This window comes from Mus pahari, chromosome 8 (genome assembly GCF_900095145.1).
Source record: "Mus pahari chromosome 8, PAHARI_EIJ_v1.1, whole genome shotgun sequence".
Lineage (NCBI taxonomy): Eukaryota > Metazoa > Chordata > Mammalia > Rodentia > Muridae > Mus > Mus pahari.
The window spans coordinates 15,088,096-15,108,493 of NC_034597.1; the positions used below are offsets into that span (position 1 = coordinate 15,088,096).

At 44.2% G+C, this 20,398-nt stretch overlaps 1 protein-coding gene across 36 annotated transcripts in view; it reads right to left on the reverse strand.

Annotated features, from left to right (window-relative positions):
• The window catches only part of Kcnma1 (potassium calcium-activated channel subfamily M alpha 1), a 710,028-nt gene that overhangs the window by 198,795 nt on the left and 490,835 nt on the right, over positions 1 to 20,398 (reverse strand). For all 36 annotated transcript variants that reach the window (XM_021202810.2, XM_021202821.2, XM_021202818.2 and 33 more), the window contains exons 10-13: positions 13,309 to 13,419; positions 11,162 to 11,267; positions 8,309 to 8,391; positions 4,134 to 4,203 (exon numbers count right to left, since the gene is read on the reverse strand). In XM_021202810.2, the coding sequence (XP_021058469.1) occupies positions 4,134 to 4,203; positions 8,309 to 8,391; positions 11,162 to 11,267; positions 13,309 to 13,419 (370 nt within the window). The remainder of the gene's footprint in view (positions 1 to 4,133; positions 4,204 to 8,308; positions 8,392 to 11,161; positions 11,268 to 13,308; positions 13,420 to 20,398) is intronic.

The following is a 20,398-nucleotide window of genomic DNA, read 5'->3' on the forward strand; positions in this document are numbered from 1 at the left end:
AAAAAAAAAAAAAAAAAAAAAAAAAAAAAAAAAAAAAAAAGTCAGCATTTCTACCCAGGAATCCAGAGGCAAATTCTTTCTAGCTTGGCAAAGAGAAAAAGTAGGCCCAACATTAACCACACCCTCACTCCATTTATGCTACCGGATCATCCTTCACTTCATGGAGAAGAACTATGAAAATGTGCTGCTTCAGGAAGCCAGGAGAAATGAATTCTGGTCACATTTCTCTCTCTTGCTATATATTCCGCCTTGGAGAAATACTGTGGAAAATGACAACGTCTAAGGATGGAACAACAATAGTACTCTGTAGTCTGCATCTTCTGTCAATGTCCACTAAAGGACCGTATACTAAGAGCTTCATCCCTGGGGTGATACTCTCTTAGGAAGAAGTGGAGCCTTTGGGAGGTAGAATTTAATAAAACCTCTCTGGGTCATTGAGAGCATTGCCTTGTAAGAGGCTAGCAGGGCACCAATCAACCCTGTTTGGTCTGATGGATAGGAATCGATCCAGTGCTTTCTGTCAGTGTTTCCCAGAATGGTGAGTTGCCTCACCACAAGCATAACTAAACAAGGCCAACCCATCAAGGCCCACAGCCTCCAAAAGTTTTATGGCATACATTTGTTAGAGTGACAGAAAGTTGCCCACGAAGATTTGTGCTACCAACCTGACAGAATCTAGGATCATCTAGGAGACAGGCTTCCGGCCATGACTGTGAAGGATTATCTTTATTCTAGTAATCAAGGTTGGAACCCCTACCCACTGTGGGTGGTACCATTCCCTGGCTGGAATCCTGATCTGTATAAGTGGATAATGGGATCTGATCTCTATGTAATATGACATGAGCAGCTACTTCACACTCCTGGTAGTTTGACTTCCCCTCTATGACAGACAGAGCCTTGAGCTGTGAGCCGAAATGAAACCCACCTTCATTCGGAGACTTTTGTCAGAGTGTTTCATCACAGGTACAGGAAAGTTACAAAGGAACTGGCTAACACGGCTATGTCCCAGATGCCATCGTAGGCCACAAGGATGCTCAAAGAACTACCATCTGCACTGGGGCTTAGTTTCCAAATCACAGACAAGAGTCTCTTTGATTAGAGTGCTTTGGGGGAAAATCAGAAGTACATTAACAGGTGAATTATTAGGATGAACACCTTTTCCAGCGTCATATCAACATCCCATGTCTGGAGAGCTTTGAACCATGTACCTCTTCCTTCTGCACTCAAAGATGGCCAGGTTTTGAAAGTTCTCTCTGTGAAACTTAGCCACTGTAAAGAGATCCGTTTTGGAGAATACTACCCTTCCCCCAGGAACCCAAGTTTCGTTCTGTGGGCTACCGTCCCATTCACATAGAAGGTAGCAGTTGGCTATACTGTCCTAGCCTGCTGGCTGCCGAGCGACCTTGATTTGTGCTTACCAGAGTTGATCAGCCTAGAATAGAGCTTTGACTCCTGCTGGTCTGAAGTTACACTGAGATGCTAAAATGCACAGATGGCCCAATGAGGACTAAATGAGATAATGGATGTCAAAGCTCTTTTAAAACCATAAAACAGGACACAAATGTCTGCAATTGTTATGATGACAAACTCAAGGCCAGCAGTTTCCCTGCATCCCTCTGGGCTCTAGAATATCACCCTCATTACATCACAGGAGTTCGACAGTGTTTTTATTTCAAGCCTTGTGTCTAACTGTGGGAGCAATTACACCCTCCAGAATATGCTCCTGGTGGCATAGTTTTCACACACACATACACACACACACACACACACACACACACACACACACACACACACACACACACTCACACACACACACACACACACACACACACACACACACACACACACACACACACACACACACCAGGTCTTTCCCAAGCACATGTATAAGTGGGTGGCATTCTATGTGCTTCTCAGATGGGCACAGAAAAAAAGGCCACGAGAAGAAAAAGAAGAGTGTTCGGGAAAGGTGGGTAGGAGGCCCTTAGGAAAATTCAAAGTAATGAAGCAGGGGAAAGAACTGCCAACTCAAATATCTAAGAATGATCTAAAAAATAAAGGCAAGAGGACTTCTCCCTTTAAAAGGGAGATGAGGAATGAGAGGAAACTGCCCTTTCTCAACGTTACTCTATTCCCAACGTTACTCTATTCCCGTGTCCTCACTAATCTAACAGTGTTCTGAAAATGACCTTCCCTGACTCAGAGACCCAAGTAGAGTGGGGTGATTCTAAATGAGATATCTTTTAAGCAACTACTCCTGGGTCTGTCGATGTCTGCATCACAGTGTCTACATGGTTGTATTGGAGATTCTGTCCAAGGTATTTGGGTGGCTGTAGTCATGCGAATACCAACCAGGTACCATCTGGCTGAGGCTAGTCATGTTGCTTCCAGTTTGACAAGAACTACACAGCTGAACGACTCCTTAATTTCTTGAAGATGCTACATCAGCACACGTTGGAAAGAGAATAAAAGGAACTGACATCTCTTTCTAAACATACAACATTAATTTTCCTATTCAGTCTAAATTCAGCCAAAAATCTAAACAATCGCTTAAAGCACTCCCACACTAAATGAGATTTCAAGTCACAAATGAAAGAAGGAGTGTTCCTTGCAGCGGGAGCTGTCACCAGTCACAGCCTCTCTAATAAAATCCACCTCCACCTACAGAGGCTTCAGTCAAGAACTTCTCCAGGTTGATGCCTGAGAGTTACTGAGAGCCCCCTTATCCTATCCTTGAGTTTTCAGGGACAAACAGGAGATTCACCTTCAGTGCCCACCACCAAACCCACTGGCTGGAGAGTAACAGAATTTCCAATAGAGCCACCTGCCGAGGGCTGGGCAATGGTCGGCTCTGGGCAGCAGTTCCAAGCAGTGGGCCAGTTGCTGACAGCAGGACCCACGCAGCAATGGCCTCTGATGGGCCTCCACACAGCAAAATGGGCCAGCACTTGCCAGCAATTAAGAAATAATGGAATGGTGCTGGTGGCATTTGGCAGAGGAGGGTTTTCTCTGGGTCACCTGATGGCTTGTTTTGCAGAGAATATGGCCTATAAGATGGGGCATGCTGTCACACATAAGCCTGTAGGGAGTTATTTCTGTTCAGTCAGGACACCTGGCCCCAGGTACTGAGAAACCTCCAGTTTCTAAGCTCCATTAAGAAGACAACTGGTATCGTATCAAGTAGAACAAGACACCATTTTCCCTCCTCCAAAGCTGTCTAGAGACCTCAACCACAAGCCAAGTGAAGGAGTGCTGCCTTTGGATAAGAAACCTTCACCTCTGATTTAGTGAGAGGAAACTACAGGAGAGCAATACTAATTCTCATGTTCATGTTCTTTCTAACCAGCTCCTACTATAAGCTGTAACACTGGGAACATTTTTTTTTTTAAGTATAATCTTTGGATAAACTACTACTTCCCCAAGTATAACTGGAAAGATTCCTGTCGTGAATTTGAGGATGATGTCATGTTCTGCTTTCTCTACCCAACTTATATTATGTTCCTTCATGTGTACCTGGTCACACATAGAGAAGTCCTTTGATTATCTGGTAGAGTCTCTACACCTTCCTTGATCTGTCTCTAAGGACACAAAATCAGATTTTATCTTCACAGTTTTCCTACCCTCTGAGTAGCAGGAGGAGTGTTAATTATAGAGTAGGTATTCAATAGCTATTGACTGAATGACTGCAGGACATAGAAATGCAAGTTGTTGAAATTTAGGTCTGGACAGGATCTAAGAACATATCAATATTTCTGAACCACAGGGTTCAATGAAAGAATGAATTAGCACAAGAGGGCAACAAAGGAACTTCCTTCCAATAACGCACCATAAAAACAAAGCAAAACAAAGCAGAGCAAAGCAAAGCAAAACAAAACAAAACAAAACAAACAAAACAAAACAAAACAAAACAAAAACAAGCTGATTTCCCTGAAGAACCATCCTGGGGAGATGGGACATTTTAACTATGGCTTTTCTTTGGCAGGCCTCAGGGATCGTGTGTGTGTGTGTGTGTGTGTGTGTGTGTGTGTGTGTGTGTGCGCGCGCGCTTATGTGAGGATGTGTAGGGAGGGAGAAGGAATTGGGGACCCAAGCTCTGGGGATGCCTTCAGGCCTAGAAGAGTCTGAGCACCTACCTTGTTGTGATACTGCAGCATCTGAGTGATGATCCTGATCTTCGGGTGGTAGTTCTTTATGGAGATCACTCTGAAAGAGAGAGAACCAGAACTGAAGCAGGCTCTGTAACCTGGAGTGTGATGGAAGATTCAGTTGACTAGGTGCCTGCAGTCAAGGGAGCAACCAGGGCCATCCAGGGGGCTTTGGGTACTAGCCCAGGGAGAAAAGTGTTCTCCTCACTGTACCTATTAGTAGCATAAAAAAAGAAATGGTAAGGCAGTCACTGGCATACACTCCAGGGACTTCAAATACCAGAGTTAGGCAAAAGTAGTAATGGACCCTGTAACCGCACCACGTGATGATGGAAATAGGTGATCAGGACTCTAAGGCCAGACTTGAGGAGAAAGAGCAAGTTCAAAGCTAGCCTGGGCTCCATGAGACTCTGCCTTAAAAACAAACACAAGCACAAGGGACTCGGGTGTTGGCTGGGAGCTGGAGTAGGAGCCTGAATGGACGGAGATGGGTGCTGTTGCTGCTTAGAGTCAGGTAATACAAACCCAGACCTAGGCCTCTGGGGGTCTCCAGCCTCCCAGCACCCGGCCTCCAGTTAACAACTTGAGTCAATGTTGACAACTCAAACAGGCCACCTGACAAATGGCTCTGATTATCACAAACCCTTTGGGCATTCTCATAATATGACTTTTTAAGCAGATCTCTTGGAATACGATCAAGATCAAGGACTCTGCCTTTCACAGCATCATGCTGACTTGACCACTGGTTCAAGTTAACCATTAGCACCCTACAGAGATAGTGATCTGGTGGGAAATCCCCTCTTGATGCCCTCAGTCCTTTACTGAGCCTGGATGACACCACCAGCCAACCTTCCCTGGCATCACTTCTGTCAATCACACTAGCACAGGGAAGGTGTAAGGAGCCCAGGAATGGAAACACCTGGTTTCCAGCACAGCTATTGTGCTAATGAACTGGGTGATCCTCCAGAAATCCCTGGGCTCTCTGTTCCTGCCTTCTCGTCTGGACGTGGGGCTGGGGGTGGGGGCAACGGTACCTGCATTGTTTACTTCACAGGCTTGGTATGAGGGACAAATGTGAAGCCAGATGTTAAAATGCTTTGAAATCATTCAAAGCCCTCTCTCCACGTGTAAGTTATGGTTTTTGTCATTACCAACCCTGTCAGAGGTGACATTGTACATTTCCTTCTGTGACAAGGAAGGCTAAAGAATGGAATTCCAGCGAAAGGCCCACCTTCTAAGCCTCATCAGGAAAGCAAGCACAATTATCTCCACCGCCCCCACAAACTTCCCACTGAGCTCAGCTCTTCACTCTGCCACCCCTTTCTGCAAAACTGGAGTGGGGAAAAAAAAACAAAAAAACAAAACAAAACAAAACAAAAAAAACAGGCAACCAGATAGAGGCAGCCTCATCTGAGGAAACTGCAGCCAGTGCAATTGGGAGCCTGTCCTCCAGAAAGCCTCTCCCTGCACACATCCACCCCTCGCTGTGCACTGGAAGGACTTCCTCTCTTATTTTTGAGAGAGTGTCATGCTGGCCTCTGCTTATAACTCAAGGCTTTTGAGCCTATCAGCCTCTTAGAGCAGTCCACAGCACCAGGCAGCTTTCTGCATTAGCTCATTTCAAATGCCTCTTTGACATTTTAATTTCAAAAGCAGCAGATTGGTCTCATTAAGCCAAGGAGGAATATACAAATAAAAGAAAAGCTGAGCCCATGTTTAACCCTGAGCTTCCCACTCCCTTTTGGGTCTTCCTCCTGATTCTCCATAGTGGACAGCTTAGTTATCATCCTGACCCAGTAAGTTCTATGCCCTGACATCCCACTGGTCCCCTGATACCCATGTGTGCTCACATCACCCCTTCATGCTCAGGGTTTGAATAAAATATTCCAATTATGAGCAATGCCCATTTCAAGGTAACTATTCACTTCTATTTCTCACCATAATGGAAGAAATAAAGTATATATGCCAGGAACTTCACTGTGAGGTCAAGACCATGAGCTTCATCTTCCTGGTTTGTTAGTAATGTGGAAAGAGATGGAGCCTTGTCTCTTGAAGGACTACATTTTTATCACTTTGAATAACCGGGGCGGGGGGAGATGTGTCAAAGGGTAGAAATGCTACTTGGTCCATTTGGAAAATGACAAGGGAGACATGCTAAACTAAAGTGGATTTATGTGATCACTTTCTAATGAGGACCAGTAAGGAAATGTACTCCTGTGTGACGTCCCCATGCAAACCAAGTCATGCACAGATTTTCTTAAAACATGGAACCAAGCCTGCTGCAGAAGGAATGGGAATGGGAAGAGAGGAGATGATGCCAGATGGCTCCAGACCTAAGACACTGATGGGAAGACTTGATCAGTCTAAATGTATCAGAGGAATTCCTCTGCCTCATTGATGGGACAGTGCATGTAACTGGTGAACACTCATTAAAGCCAAGAGGAAGCACTCAGGAGTATTGTTAAGCCCCAAGGGCAACGTCCCAACTCTCACCTTGAGGTAAATCCATGGGTCCCAGAGAAGCAAACTGCAAGTAGCCTTTGGATCATGCCTGGTCCAAAGGATAGCTGTTCACTCTTAAAGGAGAGTTGTTGGGGATGTGGTGGGAGTAAATGACCTATTTCCCTTGGTCCATGTTCTCTCCAGAAGATTCTCTTTATTATCCTCCCCTACCTCAAATGACTCTTCAGTAATTTACACCAGAGAAAAGACAAATTCTAAAAGGATTTTAGCTAATGAGAGACAAATGTTTGGATTTCGTGTGTGTGTGTGTGTGTGTGTGTGTGTGATTTTATAGATACAGGATATGATGACAAATCTGTGGGAAGAATAATAGCTAAAGAAAACATTTCATCTGAAATGAGAGTAACTTAAGGCATTAGAGTTGGAGTTAAAATTAAGCTCTGAGAGGCCCAGCCCATTTACAGAAAAGGTACAAACTAGTGGTGGTCAAGGTTGTTTTCTCCACAGACCATGATCTATCAAAAGAAAGGAGCAGGAAGAGGAGGAGGAGGAAGAGGAGGAAGAGGAGGAGGAGGAAGAAGAGGAGGAGGAAGAGGAGGAGGAGGAGGAAGAGGAGGAGGAAGAAGAAGAAGAGGAGGAGGAGGGGGAGACTTCAATCCAAATAGGATTAAGAAATAATCTATATAATTCAGCATCTCATAAATTCATATAATGTTAAAACCACTGCATAATACTTATCTGGGGTATCCGAGACAAGCTAAGGAGCCAATAGCTTTCAGGGCAGTTCTGATCAGCTTGCTGCAGACAGATGAGGGAAGCCCTAAGGAGGACTCCTTGGCTATCAGCATTTTGGGTCAGGCAGTCTTCTAGATAAGGACTGTGCCATGCATTATGGGAAGCTTGGCAGTATTCCTGGTCTCTATGCACAGGGTTCCAGCAATACCCTCTGCTAGCTGTGTCAAGTGCAAAGATCTCCACGGGATGCAAAACACGTGCTGGAGGTAAGACCATCGTCCCAAGTAAAGACATCTTAGGTCTAATTCCTTCCAGATCATAGTTTTTTTCTTTAAAAAAAAAAAAAACAACTATAAAAGAATTAAGGTTTGTGGGTATGTATCTGTATGTGAGGATGTAAGTCCACATGGAGGAAGAAGTTGGCACTGAGTGTTGTTCATTAAATGTGGACCCCTTGGCTTTCTGAGCCAGGTCTCTCAGTGACCTGCAACTCACCTAATGAGGCTGGGCAAGTTGACCAGGGAGTCCCAAGAATCTGCCTGTCTCTGCTTCCTTAGACACAGGGTGCTAAAGAGCTTCATCTTAAAAAAAAATGGATCTGGGGTTCAAAATCAACACCCTCCACTTATATAGCAAGTCCTTTACCAACTGAGCTGTGCTCCCAGCCCTGGGAGCATGCCATTTTAACTCAGACTTGCAGCTATCTTTCCTTTTCTAGTTCTTTCGCTAGGAATCTGAAACCCGAGAGAGGCACTATCAGCCTCAGCAGGGCACCTGCTCAGTCTGAACTCCCTGTACCTCAACACTCTCTTCAGCTCTATCAGCTCTGTACAGGAGCCACTGTTTGGTGGTCCATGAAGGGAAGATGGTCCACAGAGACAGTCCTCTGTAGACCCAAAGAAAAGGGTGCATGCAGGCTATTGGGAGACTGGTCCAAGACCTTTCCCGTTGATCCCCTGAGTTACCTCATGATGTTGGAGGCATCTTCTGCATCCGGGTCAGCGCAGTACTTATTGGCAAGGATGAGGCATGCGTCTGCTGACTCTATCTGAGAGACCAAAAGGGAAAAAAAAAATCATAACAAACGCAAACATATAAATAGTTATACTCAACTGCAGTATCTCTTTGCTACCAGTATTTTAGAGAACCTGGTATTTTGCAAGGAAAAGAAAAAAAAAAAAAAANATATATATATATATATATATATATATATATATATATATATATATATATAGTTTTGTCAAAAGTGTAGGTTGCAGGTCCGGTTCTTGTTAAAGGATAAATATCCCAGCTTGAATCTGAGTAATTATGTTCTTCATTTGTCCTAGCTGCTTACAGACATCTTTGCCAAATTCCTTCAAATTTACTTAATCAGGCCGTTCAATCTGATCCCTACTTCCTCTCTCATCCGTCCTGTGCCCTCATCCTCATTATTCCAGCCAGGAAGGAAGTGGAGGTTGGTGGGTTAAACCCCTTCCCTGAGATAGTCATGTGAACAAAACAGTTGCACATTCAGCAACACAAGACTGAATCATCAAGAGGCTGACTCTTTAGTGATTAGGGGCGTTTGCAGCTCAGAGGAGGTAAGTTCAGTTCCCAGCACCCACATGGCGGCTCACAGCACCTATAACTCCAGTTCCAGGGCATCTGACTCGCTCTTCTGACCTGTGGGCTTCAGGCAACAGGCGGTACACGTGCACACATACAGGCAAAGCACTCATACACATAAAATTAAAATAAGTGAATTAAAAAAAAAAAAAACATTCTTTCATCAAACCTTATGCACATGTTCATTCCATGTGTCCCAGTGAGAAATCAGCGCCTTCAATAGACAACAGCTCTATTCTGTTTTCTGTTCATTGCTACTCAGGTATTCAAAAGGCAAATAATTTACATAAATGAAATGATAAGTTGCAGATGGTTCCAAAAGGCAACCTAGTGACTTATCTTAATGTGAGCCAAAAGGGGGTTTGTTCTGTAGACAGACCATGAGTTTGATGTGCTAATAATTGCTTGCATTTAAATTAGGCCTGTGAACAAAAGCCATTTTCTTTGTACTTATGACTCAGGTCATGTCTGGATAATATTAAGATGAACTAGCCTTCATAAGCATGAGAATTCTCATGCTAACCTGGGTCTGCACTTTCTTCTGCACATAATGTTACACTTCCTAGGCTGTCCCAGCATTTGTTAGGAGGGCCCTGGTTCCCTCAATGGTATGTCACACGCTGCTTAATAATGTAAAGAATTTTACACAAGTCCTTTCAGATTGTCCATGTTTGCTGCTATAGCAATGACAGAACTCTTTGGTGGCCACAGTCAGCATTTAGCCTTCCTTGGGTTTACATATTATTAATGAACTTCAAGTGTTGCACACACTTATGACAACTGGACTAGAGGGATAAAATAGCAGATGTTGGTTTGCTGTGTCCCTTTCTACAGCCTTGCACGTACTTTAAGAGGCCGGCTTTGAGGGGTCTGGGAAGAATATGATGAGCTTATCACCAATTGATAGTGGTCTGTTTTTGGAAAAGGGATACTCAAATGTTTTGCATCTTTCTGTAATTTTCTTTTAGATATAATAATAGATTTGGGAGCCATACTGAGTTCAATCTGGTGAAAGCTAACCACTTATCATGTTCTGGTGTGTATGCCTTTTTGAGCCATCTCAACCTTAAATTTTTCTATGTTTATGTATTATTAGAGAAAATGGAGTATTAAAATCACTCATTCTTGTAGCGTTGGAGTTATTCTGTATATGTCAGTCCAATGGTATGCTTTAAGAAATTTGGCATACCAGAGTTTGGTTCATATATGTTTACTATTATACTATTTCCTTTGTTAATTGGTCCTTTGATTAGCATGAAGTGTCCTTCTTTGTCTCTCCTGATGGATGCTACTTTGAAGCCTATTTGGGGGTATTAGGATATTGGTATCTGCTAGCTTCTTGCTCCCATTGGCTTAGGATGGTTTTTCTATTCTTTCACCTTGAAGTGGTGGCTGTCTTTGGAAGTTAGATGAGATTTGTGCAGACAACAGGGAGATGGTTTGTTTCTTAAGATATTCACCTAATTTGTGTCCTTCAACTGTGGAGTTGAGGGCATTCCTAGTTCAAGCTATTATTGAAAAGTGTGTGGTTTTGCGATTGTTTTGTTATTCTTTTTGCTGTTTGTACTCTTAGTCCGATTTTGTCATCAGTAACTGTAGCTTTTTTTTTTCTTTCTATAGTTTCTTGGAAATCCTTATTCCTCTCTCATTTACTTGTGTGTGTGTGTGCACGTGTATGTCTATACCTCTGTGTATATATGTGTGTGAATGTGTGTATGTGTGCCTCTGTCTCTGTCTGTCTCTCTGTCTCTCTGTCTCTCTGTCTCTCTCTCTCTCTCTCTCTGTGAATGTATGTATGTGTGTATATGTGTATGTGTGTGTGTGTGTGTGTGTGTGTGTGTGTGTGCCTGTGTGCATTAAAGCAAGAGGACAGTTTGTATGAGTTGGTTCTCTCCTCCTACCAAGTAGATCCTGGAGAGCTAACTCAGGCCACCAGGCTTTGAACTACTGGGATGAGATGGCCCTTATTGGGATGATCCTACATTGGGAACCAGTTAGGTTTTATGTTAAGACTCACCTGAGTGTGTGGTAGTTATAGATGATCTTGAGTGACGCCCCCAGCAGGGCAACATCCTGGGGCCAATGAACAGGTGTACTGGAGTTAGTAGCATCTGAGTTATCTCATTAATGATTAGGAGATGGCTCTAAGTCTGCCTACCTGGGAACCAGTTCCTCACCCCAGAGAAGTGAAAACACCTGTTTCTCCTTACCTTGACTCTGGCAAGATCGTGTGGATTGAGGACCGAGCCCTGATAAAACTCCACCTGAGTGAAATGCCGTTTGAACAGAGCCTCAAGCTCAAGGTTAGGGGAGATGCTGCAGAGACAGAAGAGAGACAGCTGTTAAAGCAACAGAGTGGGGATCTCAGACTCCATGGCTCCCTCGGTTTTAATTTCCACACAGAGATGTAAACAAAGGCCCCGACCTTCAGAGAAGCCTCCTTCCCTGCCCTAAATGAAAGACTCACTTAAGAGAACAGACCCACTCAGTCCACTGAAAACCAAACTCAGAGGTCTCTAGCTTTGCAAAGATTAGGGCCTATCTGTCCTCTTGGTTATCACTGGGAAATCCAGAGTTGCAGCATCAGTGTTCATTGATCATTATATACCTACACCATGACATCTTATCCCTTCCATTTCCTCTGTGGACAAGGATTTCCCATCACTGCCTCCCTTTGTTTCAGGCCTTAGTTTAGATTGAATCCTGAGGGGGGGGGGTTCAATTTGGAGATGGCACATTGTAGGACATCTCAGCCTCCAGAATTGAGTAAGTTAATGCCCCAACAAGAGTCTGCCCATGGTAAATGCATTTACATGGAGGGAATCTATCCTTAAGTCAACTGTATAACGTAGTCAGATTTTCTTTCCCAATAATGGCCGGCATTTAATGAGCATTTCCTGCATGCCTAACTGGGCTCTGCACACTTCACATGGAGTGATTCATCTCATTGTTACTACCATAGTACAAGGAGGTAGAATTGTCTCCTCCGTTCATAGTTGTGGGAGCTGAGGCACTGGGAAGTGAAGGAACTTGCCCAGCTAGTCCACGGTTAAGTGAGGATTAAGACGAAAGAAGCAATGGGCTCTATATCTATGGAGTACGTGGAAATCCATCTGCACAGAGCCAGATGGAAACTCTAGAACAACAGTATCAATATGCCTAATACACTGTGTGATACTTAGTTCTGTCAACCAGATGGGGTCTAGAATCACCTTGGAGACAAACCTCTTGAGCATTTATATGAAGGATTATCTAGATTGGGTGAGGGGGTAGGAAGATCTTCCATGAACACAGCAGCACCGTCCTATAGGCTGGGGTCGCAGACTAGATACAAAAGGAGAACGCCAGCTAAGCACCGGCATCCATCTTTCTCTGCTTCCAGAATGCAGATGCAGTATGAACGGCTGCCTCACACTCTCACCAGCGTGTTCTCCTACCCTGTCTCTCTGGATCCTTAGATTGCAAGCAGAAACAGACCTTTCTTTCTTTCTTTGAGTTACTTTGTCAGGTGGTTTGCCACAGCAGTGTGGGAAGTAACTATGTCAGTCTGCTTCTTCTCTTGTCCTGCTTGTCCCTCTTCTGCAGTGGTAAAGCATCCACATGACTATATTAATCATCCAATCCCAGCTCTACAGACATGGCTGATTGCACAGGTCCATGCTGAGGAAGGTGCCAGGGTGGTGTACTGACTAGTTTTGTGTCAACTTGACACAGAGAAAGGAGCTTCAGTTCGGAAAATGCCTCCATGAGATCCAGCTGTAGGGCATTTTCTCAATTAGTGATCAAGGGGGGAGGTCCCCTTGTGGGTGGTGCCATCTCTGGACTGGTAGTCTTGGGTTCTATAAGAGAGCAAGCTGAGCAAGCCAGGAGAAGCAAGCCATCAAAGAACATCCCTCCATGGCCTCTGCACCAGCTCCTGCTTTCTGACCTGCTTGAGTTCCAGTCCCAATTTCCTTTAGTGATGAACAGCAATGTGGAAATGTAAGCTGAATAAACCCTTTCCTCCCCAACTGCTTCTTGGTCATGATGTTTGTGCAGGAATAGAAACCCTGACTAAGACAGGTGGTAACGTGGATGACTAGTGAATCCCACTGTTAAATCTTTCAGAAAGAAACTCAGATATACTCCTAGACTGTCTCGCTGGAGTTTGCTTTCAACTCTGAACTAGGGTGCTGCTTCATGATCCAAGGGTTCTAAAGTGACCTCCCCATTCTTTAGGAAAAACCTACCTCTTACCTAAGGAGCCAGCATCGATCATGGCTTATTCAACCCTGTCCTAATTCCTAACCACCTCTAGGCACTCAGAGAGAAGCGTAAGTTTCGGTGGCAGGGTCTGGTGGCAGCAGTGGGCTCTTACTTGTGAAGAAAGACAATCTCCACGTTGACATCATCCCGGTCCTTGTGCAGAAAGTCCTTCAGGAAGTTAGAGACACTCTCCAGAGTAATGTGTCCACAGACTACAATGTGCCTGCACAGGAGAAAGCAGTTAGAGTCAAACAGACCCAGCAACATGACCCCATTCCCTGATCCCTGAGCAGCAGAGGAACCAATACATCTCCCCACTCAGCCCCAGTAAATGCAGCACCCATCCCCAGAGGGTCATGAGGCAAAGCGATATCACTAACAGTTGCTCAGAGGCTCCTGGACAGGAAAAAGAAAAAAAGCATATGGCTGCTCACCTACCTGATGCTGCACAAAATCCTATTAAAAGCCCAGCCACTTGGCCAAGTGGTTTTATGCATTTAACAATAAGTGACATTACGCTTGTGCTTAAATGCTACATTATCAAGTCCCTTGCAGATTCCTATCTCCCCCTTTCTGCCCACAAAGCGTCCTCCTGGGAGATTTACCGCAGCAGTCTTGGTTTATGACATACAGCTTATCAGGTAATGAGATAACAAATCTTGCTGAAACGATGATTTTGTGTGTAAGAAAGAGGACTTTTATCAGGGTGGCTAATGTACGGCTTGACACGTTATAGGCTCGGCTGGCCATAAGCAGTAAAAAGGAGATTTTGCATTTTTCCACTATAACTTCTCCAACAATGGGGGCATGTAACACTTTACAGTAAGTGAGCATTACTCAGGGCTAAATGGAGATGGGATGCCCATGGAATGGACAATCAAGCTGGCTGCTGGGACCGTGTCCCCAGAGGGCTGCTGCCTCTGGGTATTGAGGCTCTCAGGAGCCAAACTATTCACCTGAAGACCCTTCCAATAGGCAGGAGCCAGGGATGTAATGGATGTGAAAATATTGGCTTTGTTATAGCGCGGTTTGAACTCTGTTTCTAGAAATATCTGTTCATCCCAAGGAAGTGAGATCCTTTTCCAGAGCATTTAAGAGCTGCAGCTTCTCCAGCTTTTCTTCCTGAACCAATGTGACCTGAACATCAGTGCATCCTTGACTGGCTTCCATATGTTTCATAGTGTTCAATCACAAGATGATGACCTGAAAATTGGCCCAAAGACCAAAAGGCTTGGCCATGAAGCTATAAGCATTGGTTTCTATCGAAGACACCGTGCTAAATAGCTCAACTCATGCCTCTCTCTTGCAGCTACAGAGGGTAGATCTCTAGTGCGTTTTAAGACTACGTCAGGTGGTGAACATGCAGTAAGGCAACTTCCCAGGAAAAATTCAGAATGCCCAGGTCCTTTGCCCTTTATAATCTCTCTGATCGCATTGCGATATGGCAGAACGCTCATTGGCTGGAGGCGGCTTATTATAGGAGGCAGCGATGATGGTTTATGCGATGTCCCATTAGACATCATTACAAGAGCCTGCCCTTTTGTGGTAATTTGGTGCTTGACTAAGGATGTGAGAATAATGCAGTATACTCATTGGGGAAAGGATAATGGTGCAGAACAAAGAGTAAATCAATAATATGTGCGGTGCAGTTAATAATATTACCATTATGAACTGTTATTGTTACGGTGGTGCATTTAGCAATCAGGCAAGCCATGGTCATGAAGGGTGAAGAAAGAGTGACAGCGGAGTCCTTCAGAAGAGACATCCTAACATGATCATATCACTCTCTCAACAGCACCTGCTAAGTTAGGGGGGCAACTTTGCCACTCATCCAAACTTAATACCCAAATCTCCATATCACTGAACCCTTCTGACTATGAGGCTGCGAAATATACTATGTAACTGAATTCATGAAATAAACAAGCTATTTGGATCCCCCCCCCCTTATTTTTTTGAAACAGCGTTTCTCTGTATAGTTCCTGGCTGGAACTCACTCTGTAGACCAGGCTGGCCTCAAACTCAGAAATCCACCTGCCTCTGCCTCCCAAGTGCTGGGACTAAAGGCATGTGCCACCACCGCCCGGCAATTTTCCCCATTTTTATCATATCTTAAAAGGTTTCTTGTAGCATGAGTGCATGTATGGGCAAAGTGTAGTAGGTATGCAGGTTCTGAATGAGATTTATGACTCTAAATTGACAAGCATGTCCAGAGAATGACCAAGAAAGGGGATTTTCCTCTTGACTTCAACTCCACACAAGTGATAATAGGGTCACCTGCTGCATTCTAATGTCCTGTGCAAAGACACTAGGAAGGAGAAGGCTCCAACAGGAACCCACTTTGCAGGTATCTCTGCGGCTGAGGCTGTCTGTGTCTTGGCTGAGATAGCAAGCCAGGTAAGGAAGAACTCTAGTTCCCTGCCTTGACGGCAAGGAGAGGATGTTCCACACAAGCTACTTATTCCAGTCCATACAGGAGAAGCCGAGAAGCCCATCCTACCTTGCCATTCTCTGTATCAGATATTGCAAACTCCAGCGTTCTATGCTAGAATGTGCCTGCTTATTATTATTCAAGGCCAGACTCAAATGAATGGTGGCTTGAGACAGCTGAACACTCACCCTTCCTGCCCTGTACATAAGGAATGGAGTGAGCATCTTTGCCCCACCCCCACCCCCACTGCTGTTCTGAAATCATTCATCCTGAGAGAGATATGTGTGAAGTGGAAGGGGAGGAGATGAACCCTGCCCCAACACATCACCCTTGAATCAAAGGTTCAGCCAGCTGATTTATTTAGCTTTAGAAAAAGTCATGGTTCTATTATTTGAAAGTGTGCCGGGTACATATAAAATATATTCCAATGCAATCAATATTATCCCTTAAGCCTTTAATTAGCTTTCACTTCTCTTAAGAAGTGAGTAGACAAATGCTGGCAGGAGAGAGGAAAGGGGTAAAAAGATTGACTTTTTTTTTTTTTTTCAATTTGGTGCTAGCTGTCTGATACCATACTAGACAATTGAAAATATATATCTTTTAGCTACAGCATGATTTCTGGGGTGGAGAACAGTCCTTATCAAAAAAGGAAGAAAAAATCTTCCTTCAACATAATTGGTATTTTTGCTCAGAAGGAAAGGGGGGGGATGTTGGGAGTAGGGGATTGATTGAAAGCAGATTGCCTTCTTGCCCAGGGAGAGTTATTAGGTACATTATCATGGCAACCTTGAAGAAGCCATATTGTTCCAATCTGTCCTATATCTGATTTGAAGATTTACGGCCTTCCCACTTTGTGCCAATAATCGTTTCCCTCCATTTTGTTTTCCATACAATGGAAGTTATCAGGGAGCCCACATATTGAAAATGTTTGAATGTCGTCAGAATTGATGGATGGGGAGATGCGGCCTCTCTAGCCCTGTATCAGCACTGGAAGATCAGACCTGGCGGCCCAGGTCTGAGGAAGCGCCAGACTCCCTATGCAAGCATGGGGAAAGGTTGGCAAATGGAGATCATCCCACAGGCAGTGGTTTGGGGAGGAATATTGTTTCAGAAAGAAGAAACGTGATACATATTATCCCATCTATTCAATATGACTGAAAATAGTTTATGATTGAAAGCAGAGCATGGGCTCCTTGGAAGCAGTGGATATTTACAGGGCATGATTTGAGGAAGGTCAAAGATTCTTGTCCAAATGATCTCTGCTGGCTTCCACAGTACCTACAGACCTGCCTGGTGAGATTCATACTCTGATGTCAGACACTAATTAATTACATAGTCTTCGACAGGTCTCACCAATTGTTCATCTTAGGAGCAACAACTCAGAGCTATACAGGCACTGTGAAGAGTGCTTTATTCCTGAGGTTATCTCCAAGATTTACTTGGAAAGATAGTAGATGGATGGGCCAGCCAAGGAGCCACCATCAGCCTTCTAAAAGGGTGGGGACTATGGGATATCTTTGTATCAGTACCCAGCACGCGGCTTGTCTAATTCCATCCTCAAACAACTGCAGGTCCTTAGCATCAGCACATCCTGAGATCTCTCCTCTGAAGTTCTTTCTATGAGATGCATCTCTTATGTTCACAGGAAGTTAAAGTAACTGACTTGGGATGTAGCCCAAGTGTCGAGACTTCAGTGCTCAAGGGGAGGGAGCTGACAATAGAAAGTTGGCACCAGTCAGCTTCTGTTCCCTCAGGATGGGCAGGATTAGCCAACGCATGGAGGAGGAGGAGGTACTGCAGGAGTTCTTAGAGGTTTGGAGAGGTTTGTTGTGGGAATGGGATGGACAAAGACAAAATTCCCCCCCCCCAAGACATCATAGCTTTTCAGTATCTCCAGTGTAAGCTATACCTGCTCAATTGGCCCAGAAGGTTCAAGGAAACAAACAACCAAAAAATAAGGAACATAGAAATTACCAAAGCCACTGTGCGTAGACTCTAAACCAAACTTTAATTTTAGTCACGCACTCTGAGAAAACAAGGGACTACAAAAGTGATGTCAGTATCTGGACCAGACTTTGCTTTCCTGTGGAGCTGAGGACTCACCCACCAGACCAGGAATCTGAAGGATAACAAAGAGATCACTGTTTACAGCAGAAGGTATTTAAGTGGGTCACATTGAAAGGAACTAAACCATTTTCATCTGTGGCTCTGGCTCTTTGAGCCCATTGTTATAATCTTCATGCCTGGATTCTATGTGGCCCTGATTCCTTGGCCTGTGAAGACAGACAACAGATCTAAATCAGTAGCCATTTTACTTTAATCTGATTGACACTTGAAGGTGGGACATAGCTTGATGGATGAACAGATATTTCTGAGGCAAAGGTAACATACATTTAAGCTAATATTAATGTCTTAGATGAAAGATCCATCTCAGATGAACAAGGAAGTGTGTTAAATATTAACACAATGGTAGCAAATGACTTGGTGGAAGGAAGTTATTCATCCAGTAGCCCCACTGAGGGCCTTAGACAGTGGGTTAGTTAGGTAGCATAGGTAGGCTATGCCACAACTAAGGCATCTTGTAGTTGAGTGTGATTGCGTCTTAAAAGACCAATGTATAGCTACACTGGGCTCTCTCAGGGGTACCTGGGAACTGCCACTTACTTATGCCATAGGTCATCATTCATCACCAAATATTAATGACTGTGCTCTTCTGGCCACTGGCCACCTCCACCTCTAGAATGTGGTCATCTATGTTCTCCTCGGTCACTCTACTTGTGTTGTTCTGGTGGGTCAGGAAGCCCAACATTCCAGGGTTGAGTGGCAAGCTGTTTCAGGATGGCCTTAGGGCAGGAGGTATAAGAGGAGGATGGGGCTTTTCAAGCTCTGATAATGGGCCACCAGGGAGTTATTGAGAGTCAGTTTAGTTTGATGAGAACAAAAATCTACACACTTTCCACACACACACACACATACACACCAGGCAGTATTTCTGAGATCCAACCACCTTTGCAACCTTCCACACTTCACCATGCAAGGGTTTTGGCGATAGGTCCCCATGCCGATGTCTGGGTATATCTTAACTTCAGAGGGTCTATGGCACACACTTTGCCTAATGCCTCTATTCATTTGATGAGGAAACATGCTCAGCCATTTGGTGCAAGGTGAATAACCAGGAAGGGCACAATAGCGCCCTCTATTTGATGCCTTCTAAAATGAAGCATCATCAAATGAGGTGGAAAGGACCTTGGCTAGGTAACAAGAGACTGCGGAGCAGGCCTCAGGCCTCTGTGACTTGGAGCCAGTGAAGAGGTTGACAAGACCTCACCCACCAGACCCTCGCGAATCCCTACTACGGGGTGCTTGCTCCCTGCCTATACGCTAGTTCTTGTCATCATTTTATCTTGTCTAGACGTCTGCAATCCCTTCCTGATTGATTTCCCTGTTTACTGCCCCTACCCCCCCCCCTCAGTCTCCCAAAAGCCAAAGAGCAAAGACTGAGGCAACTCTGACCACAATCAGGTCTTCCAAGGTCGGGGAGGTCTTAGATCTCTCCTTAGCCAGGCCTCACATCAGAAAGATAGTATAAAATGCATGTCTCTGGGCTGTTTATTTTTAAAGATACTATATCCATTTTTACTGGAACAAGTATAAAGAACTTAAGAAACCCATAGCCATCCTGTCACAATAAATCATATGGAGTAAATTGAAAATCCTATACAGCTTTTTCTGAATACATTGCACTCACTTTGTCAAAGAGGTAGATGAAATGTGGCATGTATTGATCTAGATGTCTCTGTGAAACTATAATATTTATATCAAATACATATGCTAGACTCTCTTCTGTCTTTCTGCTGAGCCTTCTAATCATGCCTCTCTCATCCCACCTCTTCCCAGCACCTCCTACCATTAGCAGCCCCTGGCGTGGGTCGATTGGATTTTAAGGAGTGCTTGGCAAGAAGAATGGGTAGCATTCCGTCGCACAGAAGTTGGGTGGTTAGAGATCCCGCAGCCTCATGTTAGTCAGTACCAAGCTCATGTTTACCCTGCTGTGTTAAACTTGAGCTTTTCTCGTGAAAGCTGAACTTCATGTCTCACGTCACCCAGCTGTGACTTTCTGGCTGCGTTGTCTTAAGGCAACTGGCCCTGATCCGAGTTGTACCTTCAGAACCATTTCTATTGAGTCCTCTCCTTCTGGCTTGTGACCTCACTGCAGAATAAACAGTTCATCCATTCCAACCTTCCTTCTTTTTTCTTTATAAAAAAACAAACAAACAAAAAAAAACAAAAAACAAACAAAAAAAAACCAAAAAAACAAAAACAAAAAAAAACCCTATTCCCAGGAGTCTGTCTTGACTATGGGGAAAGACTGTCACCAGCAATCAAAGCAAACTGACTAGAGCCTGCTGTTTGTGTCTTCCCATCCTACCCTCGAATCTAGCTCTTAGTTCAACATGCACATACAGACACATGCCACTTGTTTTCAAGACTTATTTGTTGCAAAGGTATGCTTGGCTTGGACACTAAGCCAGAGGCAACATGGTCAACAATTAGAAGTAAACTGCAAGAATGGCTGTCCAACTTGGCCTCCGAAATCTTTTCCCAAGTCCGTAAAGGAGCAAAAAATGAAAACAAAACCACGGAGTATTTATCATGCCCACAGTCCCAACCTGACTCTAACTGTTCCTGTAAGAAAAAGGAAGGCTACAAAGAAAGATGAGAGAGAGAGAGAGAGAGAGAGAGAGAGAGAGAGAGAGAGAGAGAGAGAACGAAA